This window comes from Malus sylvestris, chromosome 15, assembly GCF_916048215.2.
Source record: "Malus sylvestris chromosome 15, drMalSylv7.2, whole genome shotgun sequence".
Lineage (NCBI taxonomy): Eukaryota > Viridiplantae > Streptophyta > Magnoliopsida > Rosales > Rosaceae > Malus > Malus sylvestris.
The window spans coordinates 35,299,173-35,320,186 of NC_062274.1; the positions used below are offsets into that span (position 1 = coordinate 35,299,173).

At 39.2% G+C, this 21,014-nt stretch overlaps 3 protein-coding genes across 7 annotated transcripts; all 3 read left to right on the forward strand.

Moving 5' to 3' along the window:
• The first annotated feature begins 6,977 nt into the window (after nt 1–6,977).
• On the forward strand, nt 6,978–9,049 carry LOC126602932 (uncharacterized). Its single transcript, XM_050269741.1, has 2 exons — nt 6,978–7,306; nt 8,995–9,049. Exons 1-2 carry the CDS (start codon nt 6,978–6,980, stop codon nt 9,047–9,049), a joined length of 384 nt encoding a protein of 127 aa, XP_050125698.1.
• A 325-nt stretch (nt 9,050–9,374) lies between these two features.
• LOC126604604 (uncharacterized) lies at nt 9,375–11,381 on the forward strand. Its single transcript, XM_050271890.1, has 2 exons — nt 9,375–9,963; nt 11,150–11,381. Exons 1-2 carry the CDS (start codon nt 9,459–9,461, stop codon nt 11,188–11,190), a joined length of 546 nt encoding a protein of 181 aa, XP_050127847.1. The 5' UTR covers nt 9,375–9,458; the 3' UTR covers nt 11,191–11,381.
• A 4,266-nt stretch (nt 11,382–15,647) lies between these two features.
• Nucleotides 15,648–19,845, forward strand: LOC126605300 (transcription factor TGA4-like). Of its 5 annotated transcripts, none has more exons than XM_050272669.1 (10): nt 15,648–15,880; nt 16,053–16,154; nt 16,978–17,146; nt 17,245–17,319; nt 17,709–17,768; nt 17,854–17,931; nt 18,028–18,094; nt 18,240–18,511; nt 18,987–19,214; nt 19,300–19,845. In XM_050272669.1, the coding sequence occupies exons 3-10, from the start codon at nt 16,988–16,990 to the stop codon at nt 19,450–19,452; spliced, it is 1,092 nt and encodes a 363-aa protein (XP_050128626.1). In that variant the 5' UTR covers nt 15,648–15,880; nt 16,053–16,154; nt 16,978–16,987; the 3' UTR covers nt 19,453–19,845. The 5 variants fall into 5 exon arrangements, with proteins under 5 accessions (XP_050128626.1, XP_050128627.1, XP_050128629.1 ...); XM_050272670.1 differs by having other exon boundaries at nt 15,648–15,850; XM_050272672.1 differs by lacking the exon at nt 15,648–15,880 and having other exon boundaries at nt 15,896–16,154; nt 19,018–19,214; nt 19,300–19,448.
• Nucleotides 19,846–21,014: the final 1,169 nt, after the last annotated feature.

A 21,014-nucleotide genomic window follows, 5' to 3' on the forward strand; every position in this document is an offset into this window, starting at 1 on the left:
ACGATTAGGTGAAACTCCCTTAGATTCTAGCGTTAAATTCATGCATGAAAATTAAGCGTGCACTCTCAACCAACATACACAAATCATTTCTTATACGATCGGATAAGTAAATTGAATTCACAACTTATGAATCACAACTGGATGTAATCAAATCATATTGCAAGTATGAACATGGTTTCGAATCACCCCCTAACTAAGAGGGATTTAGTTCCTCATACTCACAAAGCAAAGATACATAAAATTAGACACTAAAATCAAAGGAAAGAAAACACCTAAAATGCTCCAACTTGGGTAGCAAGTGCATCCAAGAATTCTCCTTTGCTTGCTTGCGGCAGATTGCTTTGTGGACGGATTTTTGGGTAGTTTTATGATGTAGAATGGATGGGGAATGGTATGGAAAGGTTTAGGGTAAGTGTGGAGGAGTGTTTGAGGGTTGGAGGGTGGTGGAGAACTAGGCAAAGAGGGTGGAAGAAGGTGGAGTGGCTGTTATGTTTTCTAGGCACTAGAATGGTGTTTTTTGGGTGTTTTGCTACCTAGAGGTTGTATGGACGAATTTTCTGTGATGAATGATGAATATGAGAGTGTGAACCCTTTGCCAAGGGGTGTAAACATGTATATATAGGCCCCAAAAACCTTAGAGAATCAGGTTAGGCTAGGGAGAATGCATGGCAAAGAGTGTATGTGGTGTGCAATGGTCCAAGGGTGAAAATGAAGTGATGATGCAAAGTGTGAAGGGTAAAATGGAGTGGTCTTGAAGCTAGGGAGCATGAATGATTGTGTACATTGCATAGAGATGGAAAGGGAGGTGAAAATGTGTCAATAAATGGGTCAAAGGTGCAGCAACATGTGGTACACAAGGCATGAGATTCCAAATGTGAATGATGGAGCATCAATTGGTGCATGTTATGGTTGTGAAAGTTGTCTAAAATTTTTTGGGTGAAGGGAACAAGAGGTATCAAGCAATTAAGTGTAATAATTAAATGAATTGAAGCATGAAATCAGAAATTATGTAGGGGACAAGAGTGATCAAGCATGGCATGGGAATCCAAAGGGAATTCTATGTTGTTTTGCATGGCAATGAAGGCAAGTTGGGGTGACAAATTTTTGGGCTGAGTTCTTCATCTTTTGGACCATAATTCTTCACATTCTTGGCCTCTTTAGTTCTCAAATTCGTCCATCCACTTTGGCCCAAATATGTGACATGCATTCCAAGCTCCATTTTGCTCCAAAATGCTCCAAAATGCATCTTCTTGCCTACTTTGTCCATAAAATCTGAAAACACACAAAAATGACTTTAAACATTAAAATAACTAAGGAAACACGACATAAATGCACAAGAACAAGCCAACTAAGTCGCATAAATATGCTCCTATCAATATGAAAGGGAGAATGGCTTTTTTTGGAGTGGTTCTTTCTTCTTCTTTTTTTCTTCTTCCTCTCTCGTTTTCTCCATGTCCCCCATTGGTTCTTTGCTCCTTCCTTTATAAAGATTGCATGACATCTTCATCTCCAAAATATCTCCCAAGTGTGCCAATAGAAAGAAACCAAGTGTGGTGCCAATCATTAGACATAAAATGTGTTCCAATACCAAGACAACAAGTGTTGTCCTAATGATTAAGAATGATAAGTGTTCAAGCGGCAAAGCAATAATTGTCAATTCAATTATGAACAAATGAATATCATGCAAGATGTTCCTTACATCAAAGGCCACGTCCAAACTCTAAGGAATATGAATCCCACCCGTTCTCACCCCATTGGAAGATTTGGAACAAAATTGAATAGAGAATATTGTAGCCAAATGATTAGCCTTGTGAATCAACACTTTAAAACCATAAAATATTGTCAACTTATGTACTTAGACACACGTATAAGCCAAAGGCTTCCCACCTCCACATTTTGGAGTGGTGAATAATCACCAATCATTAACTCCTAATGATTACAAACTTTCCACCTCAACCTATCTAGAGTAGTAACTAACCCCTCCTCTTTATTCTCTGATGGTTGCCAAAACACCACTTAGCCTTTGTGAGAAAAATCAAGTCAAACTCATCCTAATCCCCTTCTCCAATTCAAACTAAAAATATCTCTAATTACATTTGAACTTGAAATAATACTAGTTAGTTTTTAAAATAATCTTGTAGCAAAATGAACTTACGTTGACACTAGTATCATATCAAAAGTATAAGTTCTTGTACACATAGCGTATAAAAAGAATCCCAATAAAATTATTACATAAAAATAACTTTGCTCATACAAACACACATATATAATTATCATTTTTCAAATATGGGGTATTACAACGGGGAGCGTTCCATTGACTATGTAGTCGATGATGGGATCTTGCCAACTCAGGGTTATGTCGATTTGCGCCACCTCAAATGTTGGTTCCTCATCTATGCTCGGCTTCTCCAAGTACTAGACTAGGATGGAGCCTTGAGTTGATGGTCTAAGGCAGAGCCTAGGGCTGCTAGTGCGTCTACGTGGGCATTTTCTGCTCGTGGAACTTGAGTGAGCTTGTACGCCTGGAACATCGCTAACTACTCTCGTACCTTCTCGAGGTATCGGGTCATCCTTGGATGTTTGGCTGCATACTTTCCTGAGGTTTGGTTGGTGATCAGCTGGGAATCGAAATAGATTGGGAGCTTCTTCACCGCTAGGTCTTTCGCCAATCAGAAACCTGCTAGTAAGGCTTCATACTCTTCTTCGTTGTTTGACGCCTTGAAGCTTAGAGTGATCACTTGCTCGAGCATCGAACCGTCCGGTGTAATGAGAACTAGGCATGCTCCCGATCCTTGGTAGTTGGATGATCCGTCAACGTACAAACACCAGAAAACTCCTCCAAGTGGGGCTGGTGCGGTTAGGGCGTGCTTAGCTGCCTCTAGGGTGAATTCTACTACGAAGTCAGCTAATGCTTAGGCCTTTATCGCCGTGCGGGGTTGGTATGCTAAACCGTATTGGCCAAGTTCTAATTCCCACTTCATCACTCATTGAGAAGCGTCTAGACTATGCAAAATTGAATGTAGTGGGTATTCCTAGCAGTCTTCTCCGGCTGCTGGGGGTCAAGAATGATGTTCTCAGCGTCTTCTTTGGGTTTCCACCCTGATTCCTCTGCCAAGGCATTGTCGACCTTCATGCCATCTTTTAGACCTGCCTGCTGTAATTGCTATTTGGTGGAGGTAGAATCGTTTTTCTGCACTTTAGCTATTACTGCTGGGGTAAAAGACTTCTTCTTCGTCTCCTTGAGAACTTGTACAGTGTATCATCGAGACATGGCCTGGTCGCCTTTGATCTCTCCAACTACTCATTCCGGATGTGAAATCGAATCTTCTGATACTCGATCAAGGTCACAGCTCCAATCTTCACTAGCCAAGGTCGGCCCAATATCCCATTATGGGAAAATGGGTAGCTAACGATCATGAAGGTCTGTGATGAGACAATTGAAAGGCTGGTTATGTCGAACATCATAGTGCTAATGGTGATTGAGGTGAGTCCGTTGAATCCGGTCAAGACCTCCACTTTGCTTTTGATCATGTTTTCCAGGCCCATCTTCTGGTGACTGACAGTTGTAGAATGTTGACTGAGTTGTCGTTGTCCACCATAGTTATGTCAACGCTAGTGTTAGCCGGTTGGACAGAAATCACCAAGATGTCGTCATAGGGAAAGTCTACTCCCTCCGTGTCCTACTTGATGAAGCCGACGATTGGTCCAGGTACAACATATATGGCTTGAACCTAAAAGATAGATCTTGCCTGCTGGATCTTCCTTTTCTTGGAAGTGTTAGTGGCCCCCAAATGTTCAGACTCGACAAAGATTTCGTTGATTCAGATCGTCTTGGCTAGAGGTTCGGCATCGATGTCTGTTTTTCACCTTGGCTGGGCAACTAGTCTGTCGACATACTGGTCACACTTTCCTTCCTTCACGAGCTTTTCAAGGTACTTCATCCATGTGGTGCAGTCGTTAGTTGTGTACCCAGGACCTCTGTGGAATGTGCAGTACTTCGTCTGGTCCATCTTGGAAGTGTCCCCTCTCATGGGTGGCAACGTCTTGAACCACAACTTGTCCTTGAGGTTGCGAAGGATCTAGTTAATCTAGACTAAAAACTTGGTGTATGTCTTGGGCACTATGCCTCTCTTCGTCGGGGATTGGTCCCTACGTCTGCTTCCTGGCTTTTTTTTGTCATTGAGTGGTTTATCACTCGCCTTCTTCTAAGTCGGCTCTGCATCTTTGCACTGCTGTTCAAGCGACTTTTGGGAGCGCTTAGCCTCATCCTAGATGGAGTGTTTTTTCTGCCAAAGCATAAAAGTCTGCTAAGGTCAGGTTCTCACCATTGATCAGCTCTCCGAAAAATGGGTGATCTACTAGGAACCCCTTCGGGAAGGCTAAGCATGCAATGCTGTCATCGTATCTGACGATCTTCGCCTTCTCTACCTTGAACCTCTTGACGTATGTGCAGAGATCCTTCGGGTCTTTCTTCATGTTGAAGAGGTGGTCAGACTTCTTCTTGATCAAGCGGTAAAACGAATATTCCTTAGTGAAAACAGTTCACTGAAGTTCCAAATTGAGCATGGTGGTAGGGTGTGGAACCAGTCTTGCACCTCACCTTGGAGCGTCATGGCAAAGATTTTGCATATGAGAGTGTCATTATTAGCTTATAGGGTTATAACATTTTGGTAGTGCATCAGGTGCCTGTTCGGATCTTCATCTTCTTTTAACAAAGTGAAATGTGGTGGGCTAAATTTTCGCGGTGGCTCCGATTGCTTGATCTCGTCTGTAAACGGTGACCTGCTCAAGTTGGCCATGACTCTACGAAAGGCATCGTCGGTAATATCAATGCGCTAGAATCTGTGCAGCTATTCTGCTACGAGCCTTTGTACTTCATCTTGGATTTGAGCCTAGTAGGGCAGTAGCATGTCCTGCTTGTCTATGCCTCGATAGCAGTACACGTGGTTTATTCTGCGTTGCTGGCCATCACGCTTGACAGGGCTACTAATGAAACTTAAGCTGGACTGTTATCGTGCTATCTTTGGTCAGTCATGTGGCTACCTACTCCGGTGCCTCGCATGAGGATCTCCTTGTAGGCCTAGCCTCGTGTAAACTCTTCGTCTGGAATGTCCTGAATGCTCGTCAGAGTATGGACCCAACCTCGAATGCACACTTACTCGTGAGCCGAGTCAGGAATGAACGCTTCTCTGTGCATCTAGACGAAAGAAAACGTTTTCCTGAGTACCCAAACGAGAGGGCACACTACTAGAACGCACATTTCGTAGCGAGATGAGCGGTTCTTTGCCAGGATTTCGCTGGAATGAGTCACGTTCTTATGCTCTTGTCCTGCTTTGAGACACCTCGTCGGGGGCACGCTGCATCTCGATGAGCTCCATGTGCTGGTTCACTAAGGTGGTCTACTGCGCGAGGGCATTTGTCAAATTGGCGACCTATTGGGGCAAGTGATGCTTACCATTTGGATTGGAAGAGCTTGGATAATGGGCGTTTCCATGTGTGGTGGAAGAGTAGTGGACTGCAGGTACAAAGCTCGAGCCCATAGCAGGCATTCTTACAGGAAAATGGGGTGAAAATAACCTTGAGTCTATTGCAGGACCGGTGGTTGGAATTTGGATCGCTAGAGGTGGCCTCGGATTGGATTAGGCCATGGGTCGAGTCACCAGAGCGGGTTGAAGGGCGGGTCAACCTGGCTGAATGGTTAGGTCGTGCGTGTGAGCGCGTTGGGCTCACGCTTGTAGCTATTGGCCTTAGGCCTTGGTGGTTTGGGCTGCCTGACTAGAGGCTTGAGCTGCTGCGACTTGGGCCTCTTGGGCTCGGCTTGCGGCTTGGAGGTCCTAGGCTCCTGCCCGTGGGCCAAATAATGAACATGAGCCTCCTACCTAGAGTTTTAAAGGTTAGACCGCTGCAAAGGCAGTGGGGTTGCTATTTATGTTGTGGCCTGGTAGCCTTGCCATAGCTACTGGGTCGCGGCAACGATAGTGGTGCGGCTCCTCGGCGGTGGGGCTCCTCCTGCTATCACGTTGAGCCTTGAGGATCACTATTGTGGGGCTATATCCTCGTCTCCACTCTCCAATTCAAATCCTTGTATGTACGGGGTTCTGTTCGTCATGGTTTTTGAATTTCCTACCATTGTATTCTTTCTCTAGGGATTGACCAAGAAACGTTTCTAGGAAAAATTAATTTATACAATTCAGCATAACAGAAAATTCAATAAACAAATGCAAAAGGCTTCTTCGAGTATTTGATTCAACTCTCACTGAAAACAACAATTTGTCGATGCAAATTTCTGGCGTCTCTAGCTTTGACGAAAATGCACCTACAAAACAATCAACACCTTTGATCAAGGATCTAAGCCTTACACGCCCACAAGGTAGGGGTGGTTAGGCCAATAGATCTCCGATGCCTAAGTTAGTTTCTCTAAAAAGAGTAAAGTATTTAGGGCTTTTTAGGGTAGCAAAAGCCTCTGAAATTTGGTAAAATATGGGGTATATATAGGGGAGAGGGCCGGCCATAGTGTTAAGGATTTAGCCTACACATGGCGGCATCCTATTGGCCAAGGTTTATGGAGAAATAATCTCAAGATATTAAATAGGAAATAATATCTTGAGATAATGGAGTAATTATCCCTAATTGATTTAAATTGGAATTACTTACTTGAATGGAGTCAATCTTCAATTGGGAAGGATTTGGGTAATTAATCCTTATCTTTAATGCTTTGACTTTTCCTTGCCAAGGGCAGGTGAGTTGTGGGCAGTCGTATTTGGTTACTGGGACATTCAGGGGTGTGAGCTGCTCGTGGAAGTATACGAGGAGCCTGCCCATTTAATGAGGGTAATCTTGTCTTTCTTGGTCAAAAGCCCACGTGTTGCCTCTAGAATTTTTGAGATTATTTTAGGCTTCACAATCTCCTTCTTAACTTTCAAGATGCCAACAAAATTGACCAAGTGTGGGGTGATGATGCTATGGAGGATCCGGCAATGGCAGCATCCACCAGCGACGTATTCAAAGTCAATGTTGATGGAGCAATATCGTTAAAGGGATTGAATATAGGTGTAGGAGTTGTTACTAGAAATGACGATGGGGCTTTAATGGCAGGTTGTGCAACACAACTATATGGTTATTTCGATGCTTTAACAACCGAATTGCTCGCAGAAAATGAGGGTTTATTATTTGCATACGATGCGGGATTCACTTCTATTATATTGGAACTAGATTCCAAAAGCATAGTGGATTTAAATGTTGCAAATGATGCTTGTTTTGATAGGGATGGTACTATATTGAAAGAGATTGATATCTTGAATAAGAGGTTCTCTTATTTTTCATACCAATGGCAACTACGCGAAGGAAGCATGGTGACTCATGAATTAGCAAAATTTGGCCTTCACAATGGAGGTTTTCATATGTGGATAGAAGAGGAGCCATGTAACGACCCGTCCTTAATTTTACAATTTTATTAATTTTAAAAGAGTGAATTGACGAAAATGCCTCTAGATGTGAGATTGTTGACTTTCATTAACCGTCATTTCGTGATGCGTATAAGCTATTATTTTACCATATTCTCAATGTACTCAATGGTATGAATGTGTAGGCGCAAGCAAAATCGAATTTGGAGCTACGATGGAGATTTTATGGACTTACGAACATGAAGGGCGATTTGGTAATTTTCATGTATCGGGAGATATTTTATGTTTCATCCTTTTGTGGCTTAGAGTTGTGTGCCACGTAAGGCCCACACCCCATTCTCTCTCTCCCCCGTGTCTCCTACTCTCTCAGGATCCCTCTATTCCCCATCTAACTTTCTCTCATTCTCAAACTCTCTCATTGATTAGGATTATTGAATTATCGAATTATCGATTTACCTTTGCATGATCATCGTGTACTATTGGTGTTTGTACTCGCCCAGGCCAAGGCCAGGCTTCACGTGTATGTTCACATTGCACCGTACACTCACTTGGATCCATTGTAGGTACCAATCCCGTCCTAGATTGCTATAGGCAATTAGGACTCATGTGACGTGCATAGTGCCAGTCTTCATGTGATTGTACTACTAAAGCGTAAATCATTGTTACACCCAGTCCTGTTCGTGTTAGAATATCTCTGCATGAACTCGTGTGTTAGTACATGTCGATGAGCACTCGATATGATATATACGCTTATGTGAGATGTTGCGATTATCGAATGTTATGTGCTTACGTATGAGATATTGTGAAATATTGCATGCTCTAGATATTACAATTTATGGAAAGTATTTTCTTACTATCTATATATAGTATGTTATTTTGGAAACTATACTTGTTTTACAAGGGGTTATTATATTTTCAAAAAGATTTTACAAAACTTTATTTTTAGGCACACTCACCTTTGTTTTTCACCCATCCAGGTTTTAGTGGCAAATTTTGTGTTGACGAGGATTTCTGGCATAAAGTAGGTATTAAAGACTACTTCCGATGGTATAATTCTTATCCAACCTTTACTGTACTTTGCTTATGTTCTGGCATCACGTGTGAAATGGGTTCATGCCCGCTCACATGCGCACTCTTGTAATTAGGCACTTTTAGGATTAAATGTACTCACTTTTTCCACATCACTACACTTTTGGCTTCGTCACTCTCCTGGTGTCGGCTAGCACAGCTTGATTCAGAGTCCAGGTGGACTTTCTGGGTCGGGGTGTGTCAAGCCACTTTGGCTCAATCCTTTTAAGTACATTTGGAGAATGATAATTGAATGTAAGTGGGGAGCAACTTGGTGAAGTACTTTTTTTCCCTCTACATTGGAGGTTTTTAATGAGGCTTCCCTTGCTCCCCCAATCTTCATGTACTCTATTATTTTTACAGAAATGAAAATTCAGTTTCAGATTAAAAAAATATGATTCAAATGTATCAAATAAATGAATGGTTCATTATAAATATGTTACTTGGTACTTATAACGTCATCTAATTCCATATACTTGAATCCATAAATGATCTCTGATTTATTTTCTCTTTACTCTTGCAGTATTTCTTTTCTCATTGTTAAAAAAGATTTCACACTCCCCTCTCCTATGGATTAAGCTAAATAACTTCAATGGAAAATAATACCATCCTAATAACTAGAGAATGCTCTTTGTGTTTTTTGTCCATTTGGTTTATAAAACCAAATCAAATTAAAGGAATCGGTTTACCATGCGGTTTTGATTTTTATAAGTCGGGAGTTAACTGAACCAAACCGTTTATAATAAATATATAAAATAATACATAATATATAATCTTTGATTACCAAAGTTTACGAGGAGTGTAAGAGAAATTAAAAATAGTGTATATATAGGAAGTTTTAAGATAATATTTCTTATTTTCCCAAACTTAATATTGTGGGAAGCCTTATGAAAATAAGAGAAAATAAACTATTGCGGGGAGCATGTGTTGCATATTGCATAAAGAATACGGGCCCACAAATTCTGTTTGGTCCTCACTAGTGTGGATATGATGGATCTAATCAAAAGTGAGAACAGTGTGAGACTTCTATTCCAAAGTAAGAGAACTAGGTTTATAATTATTCCAAAATCTGGCTTTGCTGGAGTGGTGATGCGAGCAGCGGGGGCTGTGTTTGTGGCAGCGGCTCGGTATTCAATCACGGCGCCGAACGTCGCGACGGCTGAAGCTTTGGCGTTGCTTCATGAGTGTGAGATGGGTGCCTCCTTGGGTCATAGGTCGATAATCTTTGAATTTGATTCCCTTGAATCCATTTCTTGTTTATTGGACTCGTTGGAAAATGACAGTTGGGAGGCTTTTCCTATCTTGGCGAAAGTTAAAGATTTGGGGGAGTCCTTTCAGGATTGTCGTTGGTCTTGGATTCCAAGATCAGCCAATATAGCGGCGGATTCTCTAGTGTCGGCAAGTAATCCGAAGATGTGCAATGTTATATGGGTCGACCAACCCCCATCTTCATTGGTGCATGTTCTGAACAATGATGGTAACCCTGTCCTAAGTAAGTTTTTTTGTTTCGACAGTGGAGGAGGTGACGTTGTAGCATTACTGCGGCGTCTTCTCTGCTATACCCTCCTGCATTGCTCAATTCTTTTGCTTGTCTAGCTCTGTGCTTGCCTCGTCCTGCAATAGATTACCCAGTTTATCAAAAAAAAAAAAAAAAAAAAAAAAAAGGAGAAGTGCTACGCAAGTGCAACTTTGTATCTGTTTTTCCTTTTTTATTTGACCAATTCACAAAATTTGGTGTTTGTGATTAAAATCATTAATATCGTAAATCAGTCGACAAATATCATCTCTTCAAAAAGTCAATGAAAAAAAAAAAGATCATTTGGTCAATTAACTATAGAAAATAGATAGACGATTATTAATACTTATATCAATTATGATTATATGTTTTCCACAGTTTGATGACTAAATGACCTCATATTTTATTGTGATTTTACATAAGTGATCTTTACAAAATCATCTATAAAATAAACGGGTCAATCGTAAACACGAAATTTTGTGAATCAACCACGAAGCGTTTTGAGAGGCAATTCTTTCTTATTCTTTGAGTAGCCCGGTATTATTATTTTTATTTTTCAAGAGATGCTACTACAGTCTGGTGTATTCCTCTTCGCTTAGAAGTGAGAGATCTTAAGTTCGAATCTCGTGGATGATGAATTCGATACCAAATTAGGCTGCTTATTGTGTGATTTAGCCGAACTTCCCCTCCCTTTAGTGTAAAAATATCGATGTACTAAAAAAAGGAGATGTTATTTTCACTTTAAAAAACTATTTTCGCCCCGAGAACCATGACATTGGATAGAGGAGACCTAAAGACATTGCATAGTTGCCCTTCCAAATAAATTTGAAGGAGCGTTGTTGCGTATGACATTAGGTAACTAATTATCCGTGTTACGGTTACTTACATTTTAACTTAATGCCTAAACAATTATGATATGGCTTATTATATTAACACCCCACAAATTGTTAAATAAATCTCACACACTTAATACACCTCACATTTGCTTTTTCAATTAAAAATTATTTAAATACACCCCACATACTTCCTCATAATACCGTAACATCCCACATTCTCAACATACACCTTACATTTTCTACATAGACCCCACATTCTCTATACACCCCACATTTTCATACAAACATTGGTTTTTATATCTCATTTTGTTTTCTTTTTCGAACAGAAATTTTGCAGAGTTGCTGCTTTCCATGGAGCAGAAAATGAGATTGAATCGTTTCTCCAAATTTGTGGGTAAATTATAAGGTGTCTGAACCTGTAAATATCTTAAATGCTCTCTGTCCAATAGGGAGGATCACCTTCTATAAAGTGCATCCATTTTCATCTGTCTAAGCTTGTGTGTTATTTTTCTATTAGCAAAGATTTCATAATTCTTATTGGAAATCTTTCTTCTTCTACATTTGTCATCTTTTTTAGGTGCGTTATTGTGCCATTGTGTTCCCAATTTAACTACTATATATGGCTGGAAAAGACCAGATTCTCTAGTTCTATTTCAATATATAATATCCATCAATACTTGTCATTTTCTCGGGATGCATTCTCTAAATGATTCTCACACTCTTTTGGTTTACCTCATGTTAAGTTTCTGAAACATCAATTTCGTGTTCCATTCATCAAAAATAATTTTTCTCAAGCAACGTGTTGTAGTTTCGTTAGTTAGGGATTTGTTCAACAATGGAAGGTGGAAAGGGGTTTTGATAGTTGAAGAAGATAAATAATACATTAAGTGATTTGGAGTGTATTTAGAACCTAATAAGGTTGAAATTGTCATTCCACAATAAGGAACACAAGTTATTTAATATTAAATTTTAATGTGGGGTGCTAATAAAAAAAGGCTTATGATATTAGCATATGATGTAATCGCAATTTAAAGAGTGCCCAACTTGTAAGGAATTTTTTTTTTATCAACTAACTAATAAGTTTTTTTTTTTTTTTAACAAATGATATGGGTGAGGAAGTGAGTTAAGCCTCACAATGGACTAGCAATAATGTAGTTCAAATTAGCTTTTGGCGAGAATCGAATCTAAGATCTCTCACTTACAAGTGAAGATGAATACTATTAAACCGTAATACTAAGTGGCCCTTATGAGGAAATTATTTTTTCATAATTTGTACAAGGGTTAGAGCCTATAAGTTATTAATGGCTTCTTTGTTGTTAGATATGGAGCATGGAACTTTTGGTTGCTGGAATCCTAACCTAAAATCTTTCCTTCCAAACGTGAATCAAAATACATGGAAATTTAAGTAGTAATCAAAAAGTTATAATCGATATTGCACGTTTGGTTTCAAGCATTTCAGAGTGGTTTAGGTGAATTTGATTCTTGGATAGTTTGAGTTGGACTTTCATTGCTTATAGACACACGCTTATAGTGTGAGTTTGATAAAGGTGAGTAGTGTAATACAAATATATTTTATAAACACACTCATGAGTTCAATATATTGTATAGAAAGAAACACACTCATAGTTCAATGTATTGTGCTAAAAATAAGAATTACTCTCATTGTACTCATATTTTTAGCCCACTCTAGGAGAGATTGCTATATTAATGACATCATACTCAATTTTCGGCCCACCATCCAAGGCCTTAGGCCTTCAAAAGTGGTTTAGGTCAGTGTGATGTTTATGTATAAAAATCAAACACTGTAAATTTGATTCGTATCACACTATTGCCGCAATGAGTTTGATAGAAGTCTGTTTTTATAGATTAAAGGTAAGACCCATCTACTTTTTTTTTTTTTTTTTTTGTATTTTATGATTGGTTACGTATTTTCTTTCTCTTGTCATTTCTATCACAAGTTCAATTAAACTTTAAAAAAAAAAAAAAAAAAAAAGAATCTCTCTCATAACACTCATATTTTCTTGCCCATTATAAAGGCCTTAGCCATTAGATATATTGCCCTGAATATCTAGCCAAGTGAGCGATATCCCTTAGTATTAACATGTTGGATATCTTACTCGATGTGCGGTATCTCATTTTGCTCAACTGACTGAATATCTTATGTTGCTTTGTTAGCGATAACTATTTTAACTTGTTAGATATCTAGCTCTGAGTGCAACTGTTTTTGAATGCAAGTGATCTTGAGGAGGTGATGCGTGGGAGGACATGGTAGCGGTGGTAACATTTATTCCTTTTTACTTAAAATGTAATTTGCATAAAATCTAATTTTATGCAGTTTGACTCACATGCTTAACAAAAGTGAAATTGCCTAATTTTCACTCAACATTGTTACTAAAAAAACTCACTTTTCTTTCTACTCATATTGCCTTACGTCCTATTAGAAATGTGGTATCATAGTGCCTATCTTGACATCGTAGCTTTAAGTTAACACATATCCCTTTTTAACCTCATTAAAATAATATGTAGCCGTAACCTACTAGTATAAGCCTCTTAAAGAAGTCCACAAAACATCCACAAGAATGATGGATCTGGCTACCAGGCTCGCAACATCAACCCAAGAAGCTCCAATACCGAGTGCTACACCTTGAGTGATAGAAAGCGTTACAACCAGAACGATCCACTTGAACACTTTCCGACCGCTTAAACCGAGTAATGGACCAGACAATTTCCCGATACAAAGTTTCAAAAGACGGATCTAGTCAAATGTCAGCTCCATACTACATATCGATCTTCAACAGGGAAAAAAATCTACGGTGAGACCCAAGGAGCAACTCAGGAGAGCGCTCTGTCTGACTACTTTCCGATTGCTTGAGCCAAGTGGTGGGTCTGACAACTTTCGGATGCGTTACCCCAAAGTGTAGACCTTCTCAAACATTAACTCTGTTGCATGTGTTGATCTCCAATATTGCATGTAGGCCTCGTCCGTTAAGCAAACCCCCAGAATTAAGGCCCCAATATATAGCATTTGTATTGAGAGACTTTGTGAGCCTAACAAATATATAGCATACATTCTCAGTTGACGTAGCTCATTTCTTTGGAATGAACCACTTAAATCTTGTTGTTTTTACTCCTACAACACACTCACACCTACCAGGGTTGACTATACTTGACCTTCCCGTATTTGAGCATTAACACATTACATTGTCAATAGATCGTGATACTTCTCTACTCGATGGTGTGACTATTTGCCCTAACGCATTACATGATACTGAAAAATTGAAATAATTTGCTACTCTACTGTATATGAAATGCTAATTTCTAGTGGCAATAGTGACACGTTCCCTTCATTTTATGGGACAAGTCATTTTCCTTTGTGATTTTGCTACAATAAAATTCCATTTTGTGATTTTAACCATTGCAGAGAACAAAAATTTATGGTGTTTTGCAGTATACAATAATTCAAACTTTTTAATTATTAGATTTAAATTTTATAACTTTATTAGAAGATTTAACGATTAGAGGTCGCACTTGGTGCAATGGCAAGTGCTTTCGCCCATGAGCGGTAGGTCTCGGGTTCGAGACTGGGGAGCAACCTCTCCATAAATGGGGGTAACGCTAGCCGACATTCACCTCTCCTAGACCCTGCGTAAAGCGGAAGCCTCCTTTATTAGAAGATTTAACGATTAAAATGTCCAAGAAACACGATAAAAAAATCCATTGTAAAATGAAATAGTTACAACTTACAAAGAAAGAGTATTTGTAGCCGCTGCTGTTCCCACTCTCAAAAAGGTTGGAACCCCAACAACAAAGTCAAAACCCTAATTAGAGGCAAATTAGACAATAACACGCAAAGCCGACCCCACCTCCAAAAACTGCCACTCCATCCATTCCCGCGAAATTATCAACTCCCCCACTTTCTCTACGCACTTGTTCACGCACCTACATCGCGCGTTAAGATCAAACGCCTTCCGGAACCCAAAACTCTACTCGAATACCCGGGAATTCCCGAAACCTGGGCAAATAACAAACCGGGAATACGAAGCGAGCGGAGCACTCGCGGGGAGTGCGTAGGTTAGGAGAAGCGTAGGAGAGCCATCCACCTGGTGCGCACATTAGCTGTGGGTGGGATATTATAGTGGGAGGATGAGGATTACGACGCTCCTTCTTTCAGCTTCTTAATCTTTGACACGCACACACTCTCTCCCTCTGTATCTAACACTAATACCCACATCAGCTTTCAGACACAGAGGACCAAAAATACAAATATAATTTTGTTAAAAATATTGTATACGCCATGTATTTATTATTTATTTAAAATTAAAAAGAGATTTTTCTTTTTGTTCCAAAAAGGAAAAAGAGATTAGCGGGAAATACAATTAAGGGATTATAATAATTTTTTTAAACAAACGATTATCTTCATTAAAGGGAGGAATGACTTAGCCTCATAATAACTAGTAATAATGTGATTTATATTCGTTTTTTGCGAGAATCGAACATAAGACTTCATACTTACAACTGAAGAAGAATACCATTAGATCGTAGGTCCATAATAATTTTGAATACAATCGATATTTCTAGGTTAATTTAAACATTTTTTCTTCTATTACAAAATAAAATTATCAACAATAAAGAAATTTTGCACAAACTAAATTTACTGATTATTTTTTTAAAAAGTATAGTTACATGTGATCCTAACAAATCTCTAATTTAAAAAATAAAAATAAAAACAAAAACTCATTCCCATTCCACTTTATCTCTTTCTCTCCCTCTCGCTTTCTCATTTTAAAAATTAAAAATAAAAAATTATCCACCTACACAAGTTGAGTGAGCTTATGCTAGTTTGATTGAAAAGAATGAGGGTTTGAAATTTAGACGGAGTACTAGATTCTCGAAAAAGATTCTAACCACTAAATCAATGCACTACTTGCAGTGGTCAATAATTATATTGAATGGAAGTAATTAGTACATCAATTTACATTCAGCACGATGGAGAAAATGTTTGAATTGGGGAAGCAGTGAGTCGATGAGTAAGAGATTTCAACCGACGAGTTGCAATGGTGAATGATAATTAAGTCATTGGGATATATTTATTTATTTGTTAATGAGTATGTTAAAGAAAGATTAGATTAGATGGGATTAAAAAGTTTGAAAGTTGTGTGTTTTATAAGCTGTCGTCGTGTTCTTTCTCTCTCTCTCTCTCTCTCGCTAAGTCGATGATGGGACTTGCAGAGCTGAGACTATCGACCGAGAGCAGCAGCAGCAGCAGCATCAGCAGCTAGAGCCAGAGTTTTCGATTCCAAATCCATATCTCTGCTTCAATTCAGATATTCAGTGAGTTTCTGATCTTTTCTTTTTTTTTTCTTTTGTTTATGTTTTTGTGTTTTTGTGGGAAGCACGAGGGGGAACTGGGAAGAGATGATTGGTTTCCGAGAAAAAGTAGAAGAAGAAGAAGAAAAGTAAAGCAACTAGTTTGTTTTTAGTTGTTGATGCTAACGCAAGAAGAAGAAAAAAAGATGTTTGGTTGACTTGGTATCGTGTCTCAAAATATTTGTCGTCCTTCCTCCTCTGCCTGCTTCTTCCATCTCTTTTTTCTCTCTGTGTGTTCATATGATCAACGTTTATAACTTTTGTTGTTAATCATATTGCATAAGTCGTAACCATATATGGAAATGGAACCTGTCCACCTTAGGAGAAACCTTGTGCAGTTTCAACGCCTAATACATTTTGTATGGTATATTTTTCGACAACCTTTCGTTTCGTTTCTGTCCTTAAAAGTATGGGAAACCCTTGTTACCTTAGCAACTTCACACTTTTGATAATTTCTTCAGTCCCTTCGGAGTGTAGGGATATATACTTGTTTCTCTCTAATTTTTATCAATTCGTAATGCAGTCGTTTCTTGTTTTTTTTTTTTTTTTTTTTTTGGGAAACTTGCAGTTGTTTCTTGTTTTATTGTTAACTAATTGCAGTGTATTATTAGTTACGTTGGAATTCATATACAAATAGACCTTAGATGGATATCGGTTTTGGCATATCGATCGAGATTATAGAAATCTGGTTTTCCAACTTCCCTCTTTCTGAAAAATCTTGGAGGTTTTACGATCAACATGCTTTTATATATGTAAAAAAAATTCATTGGGTTTCTTCCATTGCCAGTTGAAGAAGCATGAATTCTCCATCCACCCAGTTTGTCACCTCAAGAAGGATGGGAGTGTTTGAGCCTATCCACCAAATTAGCATGTGGGACGAAAGCTTTAGGAGTAGTGGTAATTTTAATGCCTCAGCATCCATGATACTGGATGAAGACGCAAAACTAGATAACCAGGTGAACTTTTGAAATTTATGCCCTTTGTTCTTGTTTCCTGGCGCCCGCCCACATTAGTCCTTTTTCTCAGCTGTTGTGTTATCATTGGATTTCTCTAGTCAGAGGATGCTTCTCATGGAATTCTGGGACCTTCTAGCAAGTATGATCAAGAAGCAACTAAACCTACGGACAAGGTAAGAATTCCAGAATTCTGCTTCACCCTCATGGTGAACTCTTTTTTTTCTTTAACAAAGCATGCAGGTAACTATACTGCCCACATCGCTTCTGACTCTCTGTTGATGATTCTTCTTTATGATACATAGATATTTCTTTTCGATATATGCCCACTTCTCTTTTGTGCGTTGTCACGAAATACACATGTACCTGCAATTCCTCTTTTACTGTCATGCTTGCTTTGTTAATGTTCACGATTTCAGCGATTAGTCATGACTCATGAATGGAGATTGAGACTAATGAAGTATTAGTTGAAGTAACTGTCATTTTCCTTGTTCTAGTAATTCATCTTGGTAGTTAATGCTATCACACCAGCAGCTTATACATTAGTTCTGTGTTGAATATTTAGGTGCAAAGACGTCTTGCACAAAATCGGGAGGCTGCTCGTAAAAGCCGGATGCGAAAGAAGGTAGGAAGTGTACTAAGTATTTGAAAGGATATGATACATGCAACCAGTGATGTAATGGACTAAGTTGATGAGTTTTCCAATACAGGCCTATGTTCAGCAGTTAGAAACGAGTCGTTTGAAGCTTATTCAACTAGAGCAAGAACTTGACCGAGTGAAACAACAGGTCAGGAGAAGATTACTTTGCTTTTATGTGATTACTATTTATTGATTGATTCCGAAGAATAACAATTGATATAACTTCTTTCCTCCTAAATTATAGCAGGGCGTGTATATCGGCGGTGGATTGGATACTAATCCTCTTGGATTTTCTGGCACCATAAACTCAGGTTTATTTGTTTGTCTGCATTTTGCCATATCTTCATTGTGTTGTGTCATTACCTTTATTACGTGTTTGAAAACAAATTTTTTTGCCCTTTCACCTTTGATTTTCATGTCCTTGTATTCTAAAATTCGAAACTCCAAGTTCTGCAGGTATAACAACATTTGAGATGGAGTATGGACACTGGGTGGAAGAACAAAATAGGCAAATTTGTGAACTGGGAAGTGCTTTGGACGCTCGTATAAGTGATGTAGAGCTTCGGTTCCTTGTGGATAACGGCATGAGTCACTATTTTGAACTTTTCAGCATGAAATCAACAGCTGCGAAAGCTGACGTTTTCTATGTGATGTCTGGGATGTGGAAAACATCAGCTGAACGGTTTTTCTCGTGGATTGGAGGGTTTCGCCCTTCAGAGCTTCTTAAGGTAATTTATGGTTTGACAGGATTCAAAAGTGAAGATGATAGATGCATTTTTGTTCTCTGGACTTGTCGGGTTGCGGTAGAACTCATAATATTAGAGTTATTCATTAAAACCAAAAAGAATCAGCAATTATAGGATGTCAGAGGATCTAATGTTTGCCCTGTAGGATGATTGTATGTTAACTTCATCTTCGGGATTTCAGACCTCAAAATGTTAGAGGGAATTAGAAATGCACATCATGAGCATTTTAGAGGGATTTGCAAATTAGTACTTGGAATGATTCATTTACAAATCATTCGTACATGTCTTTGCAAGGCTCATGACTATTCTCCGCTAGCTAAAATTTTGTGGTTCATTCGTTACTAACTTGGCCTCAATCTCTTGGGATTTGGAAATCCCTCGCCAAAACGTGGCCTTATTATTCATTTGGCATATTTTTTTCAACACTAAGTTCCAGCATTGAGTACATAAATTACAGGTTCTTCAGCCTCACCTTGACCCGTTGACAGACCAACAACTTTTGGATGTTCACAACCTTAGACAATCATGTCAACAAGCAGAAGATGCTCTTTCTCAAGGTATGGATAAACTCCAGCACACTCTGGCCGAGACTGTGGCAGCTGGTCAACTGGGCGAAGGCAGTTATGTCCCGCAGATGGCTATTGCGATGGAGCGATTGGAAGCTCTTGTGAGCTTTGTGACCCAGGTAATGTTATACTCCATCCGCCTGTTTCCTGTTGGAGTTTTATTAGTCCAAGTTTTCTGACTAAATGATCTTTTTACCCAAACAGGCTGATCATCTTCGGCGGGAGACCTTACAGCAGATGTCACGCATCCTCACAACCCGCCAGGCTGCTCGAGGCCTTCTTGCCTTGGGAGGGTACTTCCATCGCCTTCGGGCTTTGAGCTCACTCTGGGCTGCTCGTCCGCGTGAGCCTGCCTAACTTTAGCATCAAGAGCATTCAAAGTGATGAGGCTCAATATATCAACAGGATAATTACCACCAGAAAAGAAACCAGAGGTGCTTTGGGTAATGTTGTTCCATATCCATACATATGTAGACATAACATAATCCAAGCTGCCGAAAATTTTCAAGCAGCATCCCATATTTTCAGAAGCTGTAAATATGGAGTCATTTTATCTGCTGGAAGCTTCTATGTAAATAAGTTTATTTTCGATGTCTTTGTATGTTAGAAAACGAGATTTACAGAAGTTAGGATTTGAGTCTTATCGACGGAACTGGATCATGTTACGAGGTTATCGTCCTTCTTTGATGTGTACTGACTGTTAGTGCGGTTATCGTCGTGCTTTGAACATGAACGGTCTTGTTCTGGAAAGGTTTGTTAAAATAGGTCTTGATAGTACGTACTTGATTGATATGTATAGAAGCCATTCACCTGATGATGGACATTTGTTTTCAGTGGGGATGGGATGCTCGTTTTCAGGTACGTTGGCGAAATTTTCAGACTAGTGCGGGCATCGGAAGAGAAGTTTTCTACTTGCAACTAGTGTGCGCAATCAGCCCTGTTTGCGAGCTACTGAAAACAAATTTGTGGTGTCCGGCAAAGGTGGCTGGAGAATCACTTCTGGCAACTACAAAAGTCACGTTCCGTTTTGCAGCTGAGAAGCAAATTTTCGAACAAAGTCCAGCTCCGAACCGAAACCCTTTGCCTACTCCCTAAAAGCCAGAACTAGTTGTGTGCTTTGTTGACATGAAACCCCAAATCTTGCCTCGCGCAAATGCAAATTGCATCGTTGGAATTTTCAAGCTAGGGTTCATCTTTTGTTTGAATAAAAGAGACGAGATTGGTTGCTAATTTGTTTGTGAATTAAATTTGAATATTTGAATATTTGAATTACGCAGGTGAGTAATAAATGGTGTCGAGTTTTGCTCGGCGGTAGAGGAAGTTCAAGAATCCGTGGACATGTAACATTTGATGGCTTGTTTCCGTAGTTTTAACCATATTAACAATATCGTGAACGTAACATATCTTACATGTATTTTTGTTATCAACAACATTTTATCCGACTTGTATTTTTGTTATCATCAACATTGTGAACACATAGACAATTTACGCACAACATGAACATCGTATCAACAATATCTAGACTATCAATACTAGATCTATGATATCAAGGTTATATCCATGATATATATCAATGTAGGCCTAGTTGAGGATCCATGTTTGAGAGACAGGTTGGTTTGGCCTTATGATCGTCGAGGGATTTATACTATTAAATCGGGATATCACTGTATGCATGCCAAGCTAGCTCAAAGGGTCAATTTGGGTTCATACTCCTCCTTGACTGTTCCTGGAAAGTTATGGAAAGCTATATGGAAGATTCATACCCCACCTAAGCTGCGAAGTTTCTTTTGGAAGACAGTTCATAATGCTTTGGCTACGTCGGCGGGCCTTTTTAGCAGGCTGGTGGCGCCATCACCTCTTTGTCCAATATGTCAAATTCACGAGGAGACCATTGAGCATCTCTTTCTTTTATGCCCGTG